This window comes from Hyla sarda, chromosome 4 (assembly GCF_029499605.1).
Source record: "Hyla sarda isolate aHylSar1 chromosome 4, aHylSar1.hap1, whole genome shotgun sequence".
In the NCBI taxonomy this organism is placed as follows: domain Eukaryota; kingdom Metazoa; phylum Chordata; class Amphibia; order Anura; family Hylidae; genus Hyla; species Hyla sarda.
In genome coordinates this window covers 40,892,428-40,913,145 of record NC_079192.1, presented here as the reverse complement: position 1 = coordinate 40,913,145, position 20,718 = coordinate 40,892,428, and the positions used below count along the sequence as shown (strand labels likewise).

Here is a 20,718-nt window from a genome sequence, read left to right as displayed (position 1 = left end):
GATGATAATATTCTTCCTTGTATACTGGTACTATTGGTTATATTGGTCTCTGATTTTGTCAGTAACAGTATGATGTAATATACATGGTAATTAAAGGGGTACTCCGGTGGAAAACTTTTTTTTTTTTTTTTTAATCAACTGGTGCCAGTAAGTTAAACAGATTTGTAAATTACTTCTATAAAAAAAAATCTTAATCCCTCCAGTACTTATTAGCTGCTGAATACTACAGAGGAAATTATTTTCTTTTTGGTACACAGTGCTCTCCGCTGACATCTCTGTCCATTTTAAGAACTATCCAGAGAAGGAGAAAATCCCCATAGCAAACATATGCTGCTCTGGACAGTTCCTAAAATGGACAGAGATGTCAGCAGAGAGCACTGTGGTCATGATGTCAGCAGAGAGCTCTGAGTTCCAAAAAGAAAATAATTTCCCCTGTAGTATTCAGCAGCTAATAAGTACTGGAAGGGTTAAGATTTTTTTTTTTTTATAGAAGTAATTTACAAATCTGTTTAACTTACTGGCACCAGTTGATGATAAAAAAAAAAAAAGTTTTCCACCGGAGTACCCCTTTAACTTTCTCCTTGTATACTGGTATTATTGGTAATATTGGTCAGGATACTGAGGCTGGTGTGTGTAGGGGGGGGGGGGGTAGATATGGGGTGCGCCAAATGGAGCTTCGCTTGTGTAGGCAGAATTCCTTGCACCGGCCCTGCTTATAGGGCAGATGTGCCTGAGTGCCCTCTTGGTCACCAGGGCCCCAATGCGACTGCTACCTCTGCATATAGTAAGGTGTATCTATTCCAATATGCTAATATTCCATCCCACCATATGGCTCCGCTCGTGATCTAGCCCAAGGTCATTTTTCCAGACCCTAAAGTTATGGGAAATTAAATATTATAATCTAATGATACTTATAGTTGTTGTGGATTCTAAACTCTCATAGAGCAACCGGTGACCACAAAAGGGCCAGTCATGCACATTTTGTGGAAGTGAGTGACTTCCAATGAAAAAAAAAGGGCAAAAAAAAAAAAAAAGTACTTTTTTTTTCTTTTCCTAGTAAACACATTTCCTACTGATTCAGCAAATAGTATAAAAACAGTGAATTCATACCGTCAGCATATTAATTTACAAGGATGGACGCCGAGGGCAGTGCGAGGCAGGAGAGACTGATGGACAAGACGAGATCAGGTAATGCCGGCTATTCTTCACCTTGTAGATAAGAAAGTGATCATCTCTGTTTATCTGTCTGTCTGCAGAAAAAAAAGTAAAATCTGAAAACACACATATATATATATTTTTGGGGTATAGACCTCCTAATGTCTCTAAGAGGATTGAATAGCAGGTGCACAAAAACTGAATGGGCTGCGGTAGGAGTTCTCTTCTTCACCAGTGGTCTCCAAACTCTGGCCCTCCATATGTTGCAAAACTACAACTCCCAGTGTGCCCGGACAGCCGTTGGCTGTCCGGGCACCCTGGGAGTTGAAGTTTTGCAACATATGAAAAAGGATTTAGGAAAACTAGTAGAATGGTCAGAACTCTGGCAACTGATAATTTCGGTAATGTGCATAAGTGTAAGATAATGCACCTGTGATGTAAAAACTCTCGGGCAGAATATAGAATATTTGACACAGTCCTGACCTCAGTATCTGAGGGGAGGGATTTAGGAGAAATTATTTCAGAAGATGTAAAGGTAGGAAGACAATGTAATAGAGCAGCAGGAAACGCTAGCAGAATGCTTGGATGTATAGGGAGAGGTATAAGCAGTAGAAAGATGGAAGTGCTCATGCCGCTGTACAGAACACTGGTGAGACCTCACTTGGAGTATTGTGCGCAGTACTGGAGGCCGTATCTCCAGAAGGATATAGATACTCTAGAGAGAGTTCAGAGAAGATACTAAACTAGTACATGGATTGCAGGATAAAACTTACCAGGAAAGGTTAAAGGACCTTAACATGTATAGAAGAAAGAAGAGACATAGGGGATATGATAGAGACTTTTATATACATAAAGGGAATCAACACGGTAAAGGAGGAGATGAGAGGAGGAGAGAAGAAGAAAAACTACCACAAGATGACATTGTTTTAAATTAGAGGGGCAAAGGTTTCAAAGTAATATCAGGAAGTATTACTTTACTGAAAGAGTAGTGGATGCATGGCATAGCCTTCCTGCAGAAGTGGTCGCTGCAAATACAGTGAAGGAGTTTAAACATGCATGGGATAAGCATAAGGCTATCCTTCATATAAGATAGAGATAGGCATAAGGCTATCCTTCATATAAGATAGGGATAGGTATAAGGCTATTCTTCATATAAGATAGAGATAGGCATAAGGCTATCCTTCATATAAGATAGGGATAGGCATAAGGCTATTCTTCATATAAGATAGGGATAGGCATAAGGCTATCCTTCATATAAGATAGGGATTGGCAGAAGGCTATCCTTCATATAAGATAGGGATAGGAATAAGGCTATCCTTCATATAAGATAAAATAAATAGAAAGAAAAAAGACCGGGGAACGGCGCCTCGTGTATTACCCTTAAACACAAACAGCAAGTGTAAATGTGGGAGAAACCCACGGCACTTATAGGTGGCTGCTCACCAGATGTAAATAGAAGTAACGCATATCACCCCAAATAGGGGTACTCACTGATGTCCAAAGGAGGGCTGCAAGCCGGAGGTCACAGGCACATACGTCCTGACGTAGTCATCAAACGGAAAATGGAAAAGGACCTCATTCATCCAGGCGCTGCCGGTTAGGTCATCAGGTATCGCGTAATCTGTATGTTGTTTATTATTTTTTAATAAACTTTCATGTATACAATATTCCAAGGTATTCATATAAGATAGGGATAGGCATAAGGCTATCCTTCATATAAGATAGGGCCAGGGACTATTCATAGTATTCAGATTATTGGGCAGACTAGATGGGCCAAATGGTTCTTATCTGCCAACACATTCTATGTTTCTATCTGGAGGGCCACAGTTTGTAGACTACTGTGCTAAATGATAGTTTCTCCGTCGCTCTTCATTGGGGAAGACAGAGACCATGGGTATATGCTCTTGCCACTAGGAGGCGCTGACACTAGGAAAGAAAGTCAGCTCCTCCCTGGCTGGATATACCCGCCCACTGGAAGTGAGGTAAACAGTTTTAGCTAGTGTCAGCAGGAGGCAAGACACAGGTCTGGGAGCTCCCCAGACCTGGTCTGTTTTTTATTATTTTCTAGAAAGGGCTGTTTAGTTAGCTTTTTTCCTCCCTTTTGTTTCTCATTTTCAGGTGGGGGGGTTAAGAAGCATGGCGCTACCTGTTCACCCATATGCGACAATGGGGCACAGACATAGAGTATGTACTGTTAACCCCTTCTTGCCAACGGCCAGCGCCTGGAGGTTGTACCCTGGGTTCGGGTCCCCCACTGCCTCTGCTCGCCCCGCTATCTTAGCCTGGTATGATGCACCGTGGCCATAAGCTGGGTGAGTATATGAAGACCGTGGGTGAGTATATCATCCTGCCCCCTCCGCCCGCCCGCCAGTGGACTCACGGTTACAGCAGCCGTTTCTGTCTCCGGGCAGCCGCCGACTTTTGCAGCGGCTCCCTCTACTTTCTGCGGCACTGATTTTCTTTACTTCAGCTGGTCGGATCTCCTCCGGTGCTTGCTGGCCAGTGGGACCCATAATGGCGGCAGGTAGCTCCACCACCCTTTTCTCCGTGCTCGGTGCGGGAATCTGGAAACTAACTGAGGGAGGATTCTCTCCCCCCTATGTTGGCGTTGTCTTTGGAGCGCCGAACAGGAAAAGCCCAGCGCCTTTCTGCGCCTCTCACGAACTGAGATTAGCTCCGCCCCTCCTCTCTAAGTGAGCCCTCCAGGCTTAGGGCGCTGCAGTAGTTGTTCACGCTACCAGAGATGTCAGAGGCTGACTCCCTCCTCTGACTCCCTGGTTCAGGGCCATTTTTCCTCCAGCTCAGCGGAAGCCTGTCTAGCCGGGCACCGCTGTCACCCGCCCCCCCCCCCCCCCTGGCCTCAGAGCGGCAAGCGCTCCTACAGCATGCTGCATCACCGCTCCTGTTTAGTTCACGGCACCCTGGGCTGACAATCACTGCTGGCTGTACACAGCTGCTGGCTTAGTGCAGCTGTGCAGCAACTTGCCAGGGTACGTGGTTTACTGCTTAGGCACCGGTGGTGCTTGTCGCAGCAACTCTGTCTACTGAGTTGTTCCAGTGGGGCCATTTTTCAGCTGCAGCATGGCTGTGGTTTCTTCCCGCTGTTCAGCCTGTGTGGCGTCCTCTCAGAGTCCGCTCTTCTCACCGGGTGCTCACGCTGTGTCCCTGGGACAGTGTTTTTTGGTGCCTACAGCTTTTTGGTTCGGATCTTCTGCATCATGCCTCTCCGGAGATGGTTCCCGTCTCTCTATTCCAGAAGTTTCTGGTCTTCACCTTGACTGACTCGCCTTCGGCTCTCCCTGGCGTTTTCTTGCCAGGTTCTCTGTATGGGATTCGGCTGGTCCTTTGTATGGGGTTCTCTTGTCGTTCCCTTTTCCTTTTTTGTTCCCAACCGGGCTTTCCCTCTGTCTGGTTTTGTGTTTCTTGGAGTTGGTTTCCTACCTCCTTCCAGGTTGGTTCGACCAATCGGGTCTCTGCATCGCCCCTTCTAGTCTCTATTTGTGGCCTGTTGGTTTAGAGTCTCTTCTAAGGATGGTCCCTTCCTTGGCATCCTAGTCCATCTCCATGGACAGTGGGAACTGCTGGACACTCAGTTCCTCGGTTACAGCTGGCTGGGGTTCAGTCTCTGGACTCACTCCCTTCCTCTGGTGTTGTTCTTCCCACCCCATGGTCTCTGTGTCCCCCAATGAAGACCGACCGAGAAAAGGAGATTTATTTGTATTCACCATAAAATCTCTTTCTCGTAGCCTTCATTGGGGGACACAGCACCCAACCATGTCTTCATTCTTGTCCGGATAGCTTTTATCGGTTCTTGAGTGTTTCTCTGGGATTCCTTTCTAGGGTCCTTCGGACTTGTCTCTTGGTTGGCTTCTCCTACTGCTTTGTGACAAAACTGATTACCTCACTTCCAGTGGGCAGGTATATCCTGCCAGGGAGGAGCCGACTATTTTTTCCTAGTATCAGCGCCTCCTAGTGGCAAGAGCATATACCCATGGTCTCTGTGTCCCCCAATGAAGGCTCCGAGAAAGAGATATTATGGTGAGTACAAAAAAAAATCTTCTTTTTATAAGACCTGTTGGATCTGGTAACTTTTTACTGTTTGTGAAAACCTTATCAGTAATCACAATGGGAAGATTTATCAAACCCTGTGCAAAGGAAAAGTTGCCCAGTTGCCCATAGCAACCAATCAGATGGCTTCTTTCATTTTGCAGAGTCCTTGTTAAAAATGAAAGAAGCGAGCTGATTGGTTGCTATGGGCAACTGGCCAATGTTTCCTCTGAACAGGTTTTGATAAATCCTCCCGAATATGATTACATTCTACTGTAGAAGCCAAATATCGGACAGGGGCAAAAAAAAAATTTTGACCCTGTTTTTTTGCAAAAAAATGTTTTTACGTAATGGCCCTGATGTAATAGAAGTGGAGTGTAGTTTTCTTTGTGTTTTTTTTTTTTCCTCTACAGTTTTTTTTCCACGGTATTTACAAATTTTGCCCACGTTTTGCTTTTTTTTACGCCTGTTCTGAGCTGTCAGGTTTTCCAGAGCTCAAATCCACCTCATTTTATGTAGGAACATTAGAAAATATGTTTGGATTTTTCAAAACTGTCAGGGACATGCCCCTTTTTCAGTTTGTTTTTTTATGCAAGATGAGGCATGGTCAGGTTTCTGTTTTTTTTTTTGCTCGCAGTAACACGACGTGTGACAAATTTAAGCCACAAAACCCAACAAAACGATGTCGAGAACATGATAGTAAATAACCCAGCAAAGTGTTGAAAGCGCACAAACGTTCAGAATTTGGCGCATGCCTTCTTTTTCAAGTAGTGGGGTTGAAGTAAAAAGATTTTCCCCTTTGAAAATTTTTTGCGCAGTATAACTCCAGCCCAGGCTACACTTAGATCTAAGCTATTTAACTATTTCAGATAAATTTGGGGGAAGAACACATTGACATACACACAGGCAAACAAAGGGTAAAAATTATTTAATTACACAATGCTAAATTTCAAATATTCTAAAAAGGCCAATTTCCTTCATGGGCTGTACTCTATAACATAGAGTGTGAAAAATTGTTGTTATATTATTTAATTTATTATAATTTATAATTTTTTTTATTATATCATTTCTTGATATAAACATTGAATGATATAACTATATCTATAATACAACTATAACTATAATATAATATAATAATTATACTGCAAGTATGAATCAATGCAAGTGCTGTTAACTTAGGCCTCTTTCACATTGCGGTCGGTCTCCGCTATATGGAGCTCTGTTGGCAATTCCATCATAACAATGGGATTTTAGTGGAGGAAAACATAGTGCATGCACTTTTTTTTCTCCGGTAAACTCCTGGATCCCCGATGGACCCCATTCAATACAATGGGATTGGTCGGGACCCGGTGTGGTCAGTTGTGCTTTGACCCGTTTTGGGGTCGTTTGGGGCAAACCGACTCAGAGCAGGAAGGAGCACAACAGCAATGTAAATATTGCCTTATCTATTAATTCATTTAAAGGAGTATTCCAGGCCAAAACTTTTTTTTATATATATATCAACTGGCTCCGGAAAGTTATTAAACAGATTTGTAAATGACTTCTATTAAAAAATCTTAATCCTTCCAATAGTTATTAGCTTCTGAAGTTGAGTTGTTGTATTCTGTCTAACTGCTCTCTGATGACTCACGTCCCTGGAGCTGTCCAGCTCCTATGGGGATATTCTCCCATCATGCACAGCTCCCAGGACGTGACATCATCATTGAGCAGTTAGACAGAAAACTTCAGAAGCTAATAACTATTGGAAGGATTAATATTTTTTAATAGAAGTAATTTACAAATCTGTTTAACTTTCCGGAGCCAGTTGATATATATATAAAAAAGGTTTTGACTGGAATACCCCTTTAACTGATAGAGTGTACATGGCCCAAGATTAGTTATGTAAGTTATGTGAGTTAGGCTTAGGGAGCAGAAGGATTACACCCAGGAGTTCTAAGAGAACTAAGTTCAGAAATGTTGCCTAGCAACACCTTTAAAGCATCATTCCACATTTACAGGTGAAACTCGGAATATTAAAATATTGTGCCAAAGTTCTTTGTATTTCATTAATGCAACTTAAAAGGAAAGGAAGCATGAAGTGCTCCAAAATCTCCTGGTAGACGGATGCGTTGACCCTGGACTTAAAGGGGTAGTCCAGTGGTGAAAAACTTATCCCCTATCCTAAGGATAGGGGATAAGTTTGAGATCGCGGGGGGTCCGACCGCTGGGGCCCCCTGCGATCTCTCTGTACGGGGGCCAGGCTCTCCGGCCAGATAGCGGGTGTCGACCTCTGCACGAAGCGGCGGCCGACACGCCCCCCTCAATACATCTCTATGGCAGAGCCGGAGATTGCCGAAGGCAGCGCTTCGGCTCTGCCATAGAGTTGTATTGGGGGGGGCGTGTCGGCCCCCGCTTCGTGCGGAGGTCGACACGCCCCCTTCCCGCGGGCTGTCGGGGCTCCGTACAGGAGATCGCAGGGGGCCCCAGTGGTCGGACCCCCCCGATCTCAAACTTATCCCCTATCCTTAAGATAGGGGATAAGTTGTTCACCACTGGACTACTCCTTTAATGAAGCACAGTAACCAACACCAGCAGATGACATGACTCTCCAAATCATAGTAATTGGGGGGCTTTGAGGTTTTCATGAACTGTAAACCATAATCATCACAATTTTGACAAGACACGGCTTGAACTATCTTGCTTTGCATGTAATGAGTCTCTCTCATAGATTATGTATCCAATGTAGATATGTAAAAGAATGGAGCACTCACCAGGTCGTCTTGGCGTGTGAAACAAACTTCTTTATTGTATCACAGTCTGCAGTGCAGAGAATCTCACGCGGGGGAGTGGACAGGAACAGGTGAGGTGGGGGAGTGGGTTGGGCGACGGTCCGTACGGACCGTCGCCCAACCCACTCCCCCACCTCATCTGTTCCTGTCCACTCCCCCGCGTGAGATTCTCTGCACTGCAGACTGTGATACAATAAAGAAGTTTGTTTCACACGCCAAGACCGGGTGAGTGCTCCATTCTTTTACATATCTACATTGGATACATCTTCTATTTTATATGTGAGCACCGGAAAGGCCTAGCAGCCAGAGGATTCCAGTTACATAATGAATTGTGTAGTAACAGTGCCGGGTACACCTATAAGAGGATAGTCTCTCGTAGATTAGTTTAACCTTTTTAAGTTGCATTACTAAAATAAATAAACTTTGCACAATATTAAAAAAAATTCGAGTTTCACCTGGACAATTTGTGAATGGAGTAAGAACTGGGCTCAAGTCCAGCAGGAATGCGTGGGAACTGAGATCCTGCACTTTTTCCTCAGCAGGAACACCGTTCCCATTAGCAGAAGTCCTGCAGAACCAGCCCTTAGGTGGAAATCTTGGGTGAGTTTCCACACTTGACTCCTGGGTAAGAACTATATTGACACCATGGCAGGGGTCAAGTCCTGGGGAAAAAAAGTGTGGGAACTCACCCAAGATTTACACTTATAGGGGTACTCTACCCCTAGACATCTTATCCCCTATCCAAAGGATAGGGGATAAGATGTCTGATTGCAGGGGGCCCGCCACTGGGGACCCCCGCATTCTCCCTGCTGCACCCAGCATTCGTTTAGAGCATTGGGTGCAGCGCCAGTGGCTCGTGATGTCACGGCCACAGCCCCTCAATGCAAGTCTATGGGAGGGGGCATGACGGCTGTCACGGGGTAGAGTACCCCTATAAGTGGAAATCTTGGGTGAGTTCCCACACTTTTTTTCCCGAGGACTTGACCCCTGCCATGCATTGAGGGGCATGGCCGTGATTTCACAAGCCTCTGCCCCCCTTCGCCAGTCATTCGGCACGGAGCGAAGTTCACTCCATGCACCGGATGTCTGGGGTACCACAGCTGCTGGGGACCCCCGCAATTAGACATCTTATCCCCTATCCTTTGGATAGGGGATAAGATGTCTAGGGGTGGAGTAAACCTAGAGCTAATTTTAGAAAGAGGAAGTAATAACATACACTTTATAACAAACTTGAAAACCAGGGACTCCTGCAGGACTCCTGCTAATGGGAACTGCGTTCCTGCTGTGGAAAAAGTGCAGGAATTCCGTTCCCATGAGTTCCTGCAGGACTTGAGCCCTGCACCAAGGCCACACCTGCAAAAAAAATGTTTTTGTCTGTTTACAGGAGAAATGTGGTCGTACTTCAAGGAAAGACCTGTGATCATCACATATGCACTGCTGGCCCTTTCCTTTATCCTGGTTATGGTCCTCTTCGTGACTGTCCACTCTAACAGTTAGTAACTCTTTTTCATATCGGCAATTTGATTCTTTGGTGCAATGTACATATCTGTATCTGTTGACTAGAACACCGCCAATTTATGCTAGTTGTATATTAATTATTAATATTAATTAGTAGTTGTAAAGAGGTTTGACGGGGCTAAACAAAGCCAATTCATGGGTGCCCAAAGTGAAAAATTTGCCACTTTCCAAATTTGGTCAAAATGACTTCTTCTGGAGCTCGCTCTGCTCATCACATGATACTGCAGGTTCTAGGTCTCGTTCACTGTACAGAACATCAAAGACATGACGTCCATGAACTCCGGAATGTCTCACACACGTGCCAAGCATGTGCAGTGCTAACACTAAATATTTGCCCCATGCCGGCTGAAAGTGTCCGGCTACAATGGCAGCGGTAGGGGTGCAGGAGCTGGGAACCACAAACTGCCCTGGGCCAGAAATGTGGCTTGTAAGCTCATATGCGCAGAGACAGTAGGTCCAATGTGAACAGGGGATACAGATAGCTAAAAAAAAAGGCATGCAGATTCACTGTAGGCAAGGGGACTAAGAAAATAAGTGTCTTTTAAAACTGGTAGTTTTGCTTAGATACCTGTTTAATGGGGATATTAAAAAATAAGAGAGCACTAATTTTTTTCCAAAAAATAGCACCACTCTGTCATCAGGTTGTTTGTGGTATTACAACTTGGCTCCATTCACTTCAATTGAACTGAGCTGCAATACCGCACACAACCTGAGGACAGGGGTGGTGCTCTTTTTAAAAGAAATACACTGTGTTTTTCTAATTCTGGATAACCCCTCTAAACTTCTGGGGGCTAAGGCACCATTTGTAACAGGGTCCAACCTTTCATTGGCAATATGTGATACTAGTGTTTCTGGTACCTGTCAGGCATCAGTCCCCGAACTGCTACTTCTGCCCTCTTGCAGTGCCTGCCTGGTATACGGCACCCGTTCACCCATTTCACCTAGGTTGAAATGCTCAAAAACAGTATTTATGGCCGGGGAATGGGTGAAATGGATGTGTGTGAGGATTCTTAGTGCACCATTTAAGGACTACATTACTTTATTCATTTTTTATTTCTGGTAACTTTTTAAGTGGTTTATATTAGAAGTCATATGTATCTATTACAATGTAGATTCTATAAACATATAGCATGATGCAGGAAGGGGTTCAAGGGCCTTGAACATGACCCATGTTATCAGCGGTATATAGATGACATTTTCTTGAGAAACCTGTTTACTGGGTTCAGAAAACAGTTTTTCTCCCATCCCCCAACTACAAATACAGAGGTCTCAGCAGGTTTTGTCATCACAAGGCCCTGCACCCATTCACAAATGAATCATTGTCATGTAAACACTGGAAGAACTTTTCCCGGCTGATGGTTGGCGGCAACAGAGTAGTTTTGTGTAGTCATCATCAGCTACTGCCTAACGGCAATAAACATGAAAGATTAAGCAACAGACATCTTCACATGTAGGAGGAAGACACCGCTGAATCCTAATATTAACCACTTAGAGGCGAGAAACTATTCTGAAGCATGTAAGATAAGTGTCCTGATCAATAGGCGTAAGATACTGATAGAATAAAGGTGCCCATAGATCTGTTAGTAAAGTTGTCTAAGGTGATGATGTTGGTAAACAGAAGGGTCAAGCATGTTAGTTTTTTTCCGCCTCCAAGCCTATTACTCTGGTAAGGATAAGCTGGTCTGTCACGATCACACCCTATCGGTCCAGCCAAGACGCTAGAGAGAGTGTGATGGTGCAAGGGTTAAAGCCACCAGACCTCTGGGTATCCACTACTAGTCCCAGCAAGTCACCAAATTAACCCTTAGATAAACGTGTTTCACCAGAGCTGCCTTCAGAAAGGTGAGCTCATATATTTAGAGATCAAAGACCAGAGCTGATTAATTAAACATTTAATCTGATAAAAGGTATCACAATGCTGACTATATAAAAATACAGAAACAAATGACATACAGTTACAAAAATATATAAAAGAGTTTAGCAAGTTCAGAAAGCAAAAATGAAGTTCTTACAGCATGATATTTTAGCAGTCTATGAGAGTGGGTCTCCAGCTGTTCTTAGGATGGTCTTGTCAGCTTGGGGCACAGATCTTAACTACCAACTCTAGCATTGTTACATATTATATATCTCCTTTTTGGAGGGACTCCATTCCCCACGAGGGGTGGGGGGGTGGGGGCATCTCTTATCTCAGATATGGGACCAGAGACCCCTTACATCCTGCTACTTCAAAGAAAACTCCTGACTTCAAAAAGAGGAAAACAGCAGAGAGGCCACAATTGACTGCAATACACAAAAACACAGGATACACCGTCTGAATGACCCCTCACCCCCCAGGTCTTAGTTTATACATAGATGCAATTATAAGACACATGTATGATTTAATACTCAGGCCTGGGCCTGACATGGTCTAAGACTTTCTACCTGTGGCTCACCCCTCCCCTCACCATAGACAAGACATGAGCTGTGGTCAGAAATCAGGGAGAGATCATTTTCGGCTGAATTCATGTGACTATGAGATTCTCCTTTTACAACAAACAAGGTTCTCCTAAGTTATCCCTTATCCACAAGATACTAGATAACCAGTTGACCGGTAGGGGTCCGACTGTAGGACTGCCACCGAGAGGTACATTGTTTTCCAAATAAATGGAATAGCAGCAGCAGCATTTAGTCTATTCACAATATATGGGACCTTTGAACACAACCAAGATCAGTTCTGTGTTCAGAAGCCACATAAAGAATAAACAGAGCCAAGGAAATATGAGCTCCCACTCCCTGCACTCTGAGACAATTGCTCTCCTTTTGGATTGGTGAGGGTCTCAGCATCCGGACCCCCACCAATCAGCTACTTATCCCCCTATTCTGCGATGGGTAATATCTCGGAATAACCCCTTGAGGCTGGTGTCATACATAGTATGGGGAAACCAGCACTGAACTTTTTGACAGTTTTTGAGCCAAAGCCAGAATTGGATATATCAGTCCTTCCTTAAAGGGATTATCCAGGAAAAAAACTATTTTATATATATATATATATATATATATATATATATATAGATCTATATATATAGATCTATATATATATATATATATATATATATATATATATATATCAACTGGCTCCAGAAAGTTAAACAGATTTGTAAGTTACTTCTATAAAAAAAAATCTTAATCCTTTCAGTACTTATTAGCTGCTGAAGTTGAGTTGTTCTTTTCTGTCTAAGTGCCCTCTGATGACACCTGTCTCGGGAACTGTCCAGAGTAGAAGCAAATCCCCCTAGCAAACCTCTTCTACTCTGTGCAGTTCTCTGAGGCAAGCAGAGATGTCAGCAGAGAGCACTGTTGCCAGACAGAAAAGAACAACTCAACTTCAGTATCTGATAATTACTGGAAGGATTAAGATTTTTTTTTTTATAGAAGTAATTTACAAATCTGTTTAACTTTCTGGAGCCAGTTGATATATAAGTTTTTTTCCTGGAACACCCCTTTAATTTTCCCTTTCCTTTTTGAGTTTCCCCAATTTGCTTTGGCTTAAAAGACTCAATAACAAATTGCCACAGAATGTTTTTTTATTTTATTTTTTATTAATCTACATTGTGATATATATATATTTGTCAGAAAATAAAAGCTGTAATCTGGTTGTCAGGAGCCTCAGAATAAAACCGTGAATTAATCTTCATTCTCAGATTTTAAGCCAGATAAGAAAGTGATGGCCAGCAAGGATGACATTCTCGGTGTCAACATTACTGGTAAGATTTGGTGTCCTCCTGGGCTAATGTCCTAGTTAATTTTTTTTTTTTATATATATATATATATATATATATATATAGGCAATGTATCTATATTCTTTAAAGGGGTACTCCACTGCCCCAGCGTTAGGATCATTTAGTTCCAAACGCTGGGTGTCAGCTGTGGTGGTGGTTACGTCACAGCCACTCCCCCTCAATGCAAGTTTATGGGAGGGGGCGTGGCAGCCGCCACGCCCCCTCCCATAAACTTGCATTGAGGGGGTGGTGTGACATCACAAGGGGCGTGTCCTTGACATCAGAACCCCCGCAGCCTGCACCCAGCGCTCGGAAAAAAAATGTTTTGAACGCATGGCAGTGGAGTACCCCTTTAATAACTAAAACTAGATTCTGATGCATTTATTTCTTCTGTGTGTATAATTATATTGTAGTTTATTATAATTTTTTTAATTCAGTTTTCTGTATATGTTTATTGGAGGGGGAGCGGCATGTGCTGCCAGTAGCGTATCCCCTATGTATATATAGAGATATGAGAAAGAGTTGTAGGCTTTTGATGGAAGAAGGACAAGGTCAGAGGTCACAGAACATAAGGCTGACATTGTATGGACATGACCACGTTATCTTTGTTTTTTGTATTTTTTTTCTTTCTTACAGTTAATTCATTGGCAGAAAAAATGAAAGAAATAGAACATACTGCAAAAAGTAAGAAAGCAATTACACATAGAACTGATTTATCAATGGGCAACGGTTGTACGGTTCGCCAAACACGTGCTGTTGGCTAAATGCTTGTTCAGACGCCAGCTGTCTCTCTTGATCCCCCCCCCCCCCATACACATGCACACTCTGTTTGGCTGAATGTTCATGTGTTTTGCGAGAGGAATCCAAGCTGCGGCCGGACTCCTCTGAGGACAGCCTATCTTCCTGAGAACAAACTGCCTGTCCTTTGTCTCCCCAATATCTGCCATCATGGTAGAGTTGAAAGACCACTGTCCCTGTTTGATCGACAGTCAGCTGGAAGCCGAGCCCTGTTTCCAAATCTTACACCGCACACAAATTGTATGTATAGCACAAGAACAGGGATTTGGAAACAGGGCTCAGCTTCCAGATGACTATCAATCAAACAAACAGGGTCAGGTATGGGAGGGAGACCTGTCAGAGGCTAGGGGACAGCTGTTTAACTCTTTCCATCAGAGAATAAAAACACTTTCCTATGTTATAGAAGCACAGGCTGGTAAATGAAAGGCACCACGTGTCTCCTTGTCCTACCAGCATCTAATATTGTCATCAGTTTGGAACATGAATTACAGCTGACAGATTCCCTTTAACACTGGAGTAAGAGGCTCTTGACCTCCATAAGTCGGGGACTTCCTCCATATTTATATCACAAAGCTGAAACCATTTTTAAGCAGTTGATGACATGTTTGTATTGGTGAATTGTAAGAAGACCAATGAAACATGTTTATCAACTTGTCAGATTGCACGTGGACAATAGTTGTTCAATCAGACTGAATTTGTTACGTCTTTTAATTAAATAAGTACTTGGCCGAAAAACATCTTATCCCCTCTCCAAGTATCTCCGGCGCAGCACACTAGTCATCCATGGACGGAGAACACTCCGCTCCATGCCAGATGACTCATGACTACAGCCGCCACGCTCCCGCCATTCATGTCTATGGAAGGAGGATGACTGGTGACTACAACCGCCACGCTCCCACCATTCATGTCTATGGGAGGAGGATGACTGGTGACTACAGCCGCCACACTCCCGCCATTCATGTCTATGGGACGAGGATGACTGGTGACTACAACCGCCACGATCCCGCCATTCATGTCTATGGGAGGAGGATGACTGGTGACTACAACCGCCACGCTCCCGCCATTCATGTCTATGGGAGGAGGATGACTGGTGACTACAACCGCCACGCTCCAGCCATTCATGTCTATGGGACGAGGATGACTGGTGACTACAACCGCCACGCTTCCGCCATTCATGCCTATGGGAGGAGGATGACTGGTGACTACAACCGCCACACTCCCGCCATTCATGTCTATGGGAGGAGGCGTGACGGCTACAAGCGTCTGTGTTCTGGACGCCGCTGGCCCGAATATTGTGGGGGGTCCGCAACGGCAGGACCCCTGCAATCAGACATCTTATCCTCTATCCTTTGGATAGGAGAAAATATGTTTTTCGGCAGAGTAGCCCTTTAAAATGATCAGTAGTAACCAGAATCAGCAAAATATTTCTAATAGTTGCTTTCTATGCCATCCATGGCACGTATATATTGGCATTCTGTCAAAATGGGATGCCGACATACATGAGCACAAATAGGCAAAGACCCCCTAGATTTTAATGGGCTAAACAAAGTCGGCTAGTGACCATATTCATGTTTGAGCCTAAGGCTGGGTCCACACTACGTTTTGTCCCATACGGGAGCGCATACGGCAGGGGGGAGCTAAAACCTCGCGCTCCCGTATGTGACCGTATGCGCTCCCGTATGTCATTCATTTCAATGAGCCGGCCGGAGTGAAACGTTCGGTCCGGTCGGCTCATTTTTGCGCCGTATGCGCTTTTACAACCGGACCTAAAACTGTGGTCAACCACGGTTTTAGGTCCGGTTGTAAAAGCGCATACGGCGCAAAAATGAGCCGACCGGACCGAACGTTTCACTCCGGTCGGCTCATTGAAATGAATGACATACGGGAGCGCATACGGTGACATACGGGAGCGCGAGCTTTTAGCTCCCCCCTGCCGTATGCGCTCCCGTATGGGAGAAAACGTAGTGTGGACCCAGCCTAATGCTGGTATTTAGTAACTATGTTCAGGCCATTCAGTCCACGTCAGGAACTGTCCAGAGCAGGAAAGGTTTGCTATGGGGATTTGATTTTACTCTGGACAGTTCCTAAAATGAACAGAGGTGTCGGCAGAGAGCACTGTGGTCAGACAGATTGGAAATTCAAAAAGAAAAGAACTTCCTTTGTAGTATACAGCAGCTGATAAGTACTGGAAGGATTAAGATTTTTTTAATAGAAGTCATTTACAAATCTGTTTAACTTTCTGGCACCAGTTGATTTAAGAAAAAAATGTTTTCCAGCGGAGTACCCCTTTAAGTCTATTGGGTCCATGTCTATCTGTGCTTGTATACGTCGTCATCCCATATTGAAAAGGTGCCCATATGTTTGTGCCCCCGGGGACACAATCATGTGACTGCATCCTGTTCCTGAATGTTAGCGCTAAATGCTAAAGTTCACTATCATCCAGAATAAGAGATAATGTATAAGACAAGACATGGTGTATCCTACCATATAAATGCTTCTTCTTTATATCCTTATGCCCCATTCTTGATGAGCCTTCCAATACCAATAGGCATCACAATGCCAAATTGGGGTCATGAATGGAAAGCTTACAGGGTTTGTACAAGACTTAAAAAAAGATGTCTGGATTCGTGTTGAGGCTGTATAAGCAATCACTGATCCACCATATTTTTTTTATCTTGTACAAATCTACATAAGAATTCCAGGCTAACATCGCCCCCGACAGAAAACAAGGGAGGAAGCTTTATGGTTGTTAGTCATGTAACTTGAACATTTATATTTTAGGACATTAACATTAAAGGGATAGTCTGGTGAAAAACAATTTTTTTCCGTATCAGCTGGCTCCAGAAGGTTAAACAGATTAGTAAACTTACTTCTATTTAAAAAATCTTAATCCTGCCAGTACTTATCATCTGCTGAAGTTGAGTTGTTCTTTTCTGTCTGACAACAGTGCTCTCTGCTGCCACCTCTGTCTGTCTCAGGAACTGTCCAGAGCAGGAGATGTTTGCTGTGAGGATTTGCTCCTACTCTGGACAGTTCCTGAGAAGGACAGAGGTGTCAGCAGAGAGCACTGTCGTCAGACAGAAAAGAACAACTCAACTTCAGAAGCTGATAAGTACTGGCAGGATTAAGATTTTTTAATAGAAGTAATTCATAAATCTGTTTAACTTTCTGTATCCAGTTAATATGAAAAAAAAATTGTTCTTCACCGGAATACCCCTTTAACCCCTTAAGGACTCAGGGTTTTTCCATTTTTGCACTTTCGTTTTTTCCTCCTTACCTTTAAAAAATCATAACTCTTTCAATATTGCACCTAAAAATCCATATTATGGCTTATTTTTTGCGCCACCAAATCTACTTTGGAATGACATCAATTCACCCAAAAATCTACGGTGAAACGGCAAAATAAAATTGTGCGACAAAATTGAAGAAAAAGCGCCATTTTGTAATTTTTTGGGGCTTCCATTTCTACACAGTCCATTTTTTGGTAAAAATGACACCTTATCATTATTCTGTAGGTCCATACGATTAAAATGATACCCTACTTATATAGGTTTGATTTTGTCGTACTTCTGGAAAAATCATAACTACATGCAAGAAAATGTATACGTTTAAAATTGTCATCTTCTGACCCCTATAACTTTTCTATTTTTCCGCAAAAGGGGCGGTATAGTTTTTAGCAGTACCATTTTTGTATTGATCAGACTTTTTGATTGCTTTTTAGTCATTTTTTCGTTATATAAAAAGTGACCAAAAATGCACTATTTTGGATTTTGGAATTTTTTTGTGCATACGCCATTGACCGTGCGGTTTAATTAATTATATATTTTTATAACTCGGACATTTCCGCACGTGGCGATACCACATATGTTTATTTTTGTTTACACTGGTTTTTTTTTATGGGAAAAGGGGGGTGATTCAAACTTTTATTAGGGAAGGGGTTAAATGATCTTTATTAACTTTTTTATTTTTTTTCACTTTCTTTTTTTTTGCAATGTTATAGCCCCCATAGGGGACTATAACCCTGCCAAACTGATCTTTTACATTGGTCATTGTTATCCCATAGGATAACATTGATCAATGATTCTGCCGCTTGACTGCTCATGCCTGGATCTCAGGCAATGAGCAGTCATTCGGCGATCAGACACCAGGAGGCAGGTGGGGACCCTCCTAGTGTGTTCCAGCTGGTCGGAACAGCTCCTCTAAAGGGCTAATGGTGCACGGCGCTGCAATCAGTGTCGCGCACTATTAGCCACTGTTCCCGGCCGTTGTTAGAGGCTGGACCCAACCCGCATTATAGAGCGGGAGTGGACTTGGGGCATACAGGTACACCTTGAGTCCTTAAGTGGTTAATTACAGCATACCTGTCAGATCACACCAAACAAATGTTACTCGGTACCTTATCATGACCATGTACATCTAATTTTTATGCCTATATCACCTATATTTATTATAAAAGTCCCTCTTTTCATTAGCTCACAGTGTTAGAAATCCTCTCAAGGGAAGGGGGCGTGTCCTTCCCATGTGGTGGTGGAAGGCGATTGGTGCATCTACTCAGGCATGACTCATCTCTTGTCCATGACTCATCTCTTGTCCATGACTCATCTCTTGTCCATGACTCATCTCTTGTCCATGACTCATCTCTTGTCCATGACTCATGGACAAGCTGATGCTGCTGCAGGACTGGTTGGTGTCCTAGTAGGTATGAGGACCCTTAGTGGTGGGATTTTGAGGGGCTTGTTTCCTAATTAAATATAAAAAAAAAATGTAAACAACCTTACAAAAGGTCTTTAATTTTCATCAGTAACAACAATTAAAACATTTTTGGATCTGACAGTGCTCACTTAATTTATTCCAGAGATGGGCACCTGTGATAGTGGTTGGTACTTCTTTGACCGCAAGTGCTACTTCTTCTCAAACACTAAGTCTAATTGGAATAGAGCCAGAAGTTTGTGCGTACAGAAGAACGCCGATTTAGCTGTTATTAACAACGAAAATGAACAGGTGAGATGTCAACAAAAAATCTAATATTCTTTAAAAATCGTTAGAAAAATAGGATCAAATGTGAGTAGGTTGTGAGTTTTAGGGTGTGGTCCCACAAAATCTGCTGCTGCAGCAGGAAATACTCTGTGTAATCGCTGTTCACCATACACGCAGGGCTTTCCGGCCCTATGTGTGCAGTGAGTTTTGGAGGCGGGCTGCGCGCTGGCGTGACTGTGACTTGCAGCCCCACCTCCAAAGCTCACTGCACTTGTAGGGCTGCCGCCGGAAAGCCCTGTGTGTGTGGTGATGAGGGATTACACTGCGTATCTCCTGCTGCAGCAGCAGATTTTGAGCAGCGTGAAAAACGCTGCGCAAGCGGTACCTGGGAACGTACCCTAATAGTGCACAGGAAAAGGGGGGTGAAAAAGCTCCCTCGAGACCCATTGCAGGGGTTTCCCCGCCCTCAGTTCTGGAAGTTCAGCATGAAAGCTGTTAAATTGTAAAAAAAAAATTATGTAAGTAGAACCAGTTGCCTGGTTCCATCCTCCTCCATCCTACTGGCCCAACTGGCCTGTAATGTGGCTTTTGGAGAAAGGAGGTCGAATCCCTGTTGCCCCGTCCTCGTAGCTTCTAAGTGGTTCCATCCATTATTCTCTCTTAATAGAAATAACAGTTTTAGCAAAGACGAGGGTAAGGAATTGACCCAAGAGTTGTAGAAAAGGTGTGAAGGGTACAAAATGCTTGGTCCTACACCAAAAATTCCTAATAGAGAAAACCAAACACCATAATCAGTAGAACACAAGCCTCTATATAACTCACAAGTAATAGATGTTGTCGGGCACACTCTAGCAGGGCCAGTTCTGTCTTTAGACAAAATAGGCAGCAGCCTAGAGTACCCTCTTGATGGGGGCACCGCTCTGTCTGCTGCAAGTAAGTTAGTAACCAGCCAACATCTGAACCACCTTCAATTGATGAGGGAGTTTGTCACAGTGTATCACTCCAGTAGTAAGGTAATTATATAAGGAGGAGAGTTGTTACAGTGTGTCACCCCAGTAGTAGGTGATTACATTAGAGGGAGGTTTGTTACAGTGTGTCACCCCAGTAGTAAGAAGATTACATGAGGAGTGGGTTTGTTAAAGTGTGTCGCCCCAGTAGTAAGGTGAGACATGTGAAAGGGCGGAGCCAATGGGCGTGGTCAATGGGCAGCAAAATAAGCTTTCGCATAAGGTGGCAAAAATCCTTGCACCAGCCCTGCTCTCTAGCCACGTACGGCCCCCCAAAACACAGTCCAAAGCCAACAGGTAAAATCAAGTACAGTAGAAAATTGAAAGATGGTACTCACCGGTGCTTACTTTTTATTGATCAATGCGCATGAAGACAGGTGGCGGGAGCCCAGGGGGAGATGCAGGGGCATTACCCCTGCATCTCCACCCGGGCTTCCCACCACCTGTCTTACTGAATGTTGATCAATAAAAAGTAAGAATTCTGCAAGTACCGGTGAGTGCCATCTTTAAATTTTCTGATGTATTTGACAGTCCTCTATATACTCTGATGTTTATGTGGATATTACTTGTGTGATGTCTTTTTTTACTTTTTCATTGTGTAGCATTGCCACTTGCCATTGTTTAGTTATTTTTTTTATAACACTGAATGTCATTGAATATTATCTAGCCAATGATGATAACTAGACATCT

General features: G+C 43.5%; 1 protein-coding gene across 4 annotated transcripts in view; it reads left to right on the top strand.

Moving 5' to 3' along the window:
• The window catches only part of LOC130366781 (hepatic lectin-like), a 35,692-nt gene that overhangs the window by 10,201 nt on the left and 4,773 nt on the right, over nucleotides 1-20,718 (top strand). For 2 of the 4 annotated variants that reach the window (XM_056569143.1, XM_056569142.1), the window contains exons 2-6: nucleotides 1,058-1,188; nucleotides 9,355-9,462; nucleotides 13,169-13,231; nucleotides 13,883-13,930; nucleotides 18,900-19,045. In XM_056569143.1, coding sequence (XP_056425118.1) covers nucleotides 1,134-1,188; nucleotides 9,355-9,462; nucleotides 13,169-13,231; nucleotides 13,883-13,930; nucleotides 18,900-19,045 — 420 coding nt within the window. In that variant the 5' untranslated portion in view covers nucleotides 1,058-1,133. Of the gene's footprint in view, nucleotides 1-1,057; nucleotides 1,189-5,021; nucleotides 5,194-9,354; nucleotides 9,463-13,168; nucleotides 13,232-13,882; nucleotides 13,931-18,899; nucleotides 19,046-20,718 lie in introns of those variants that run through there. The other 2 variants (XM_056569144.1, XM_056569145.1) reach the window with 2 other exon arrangements.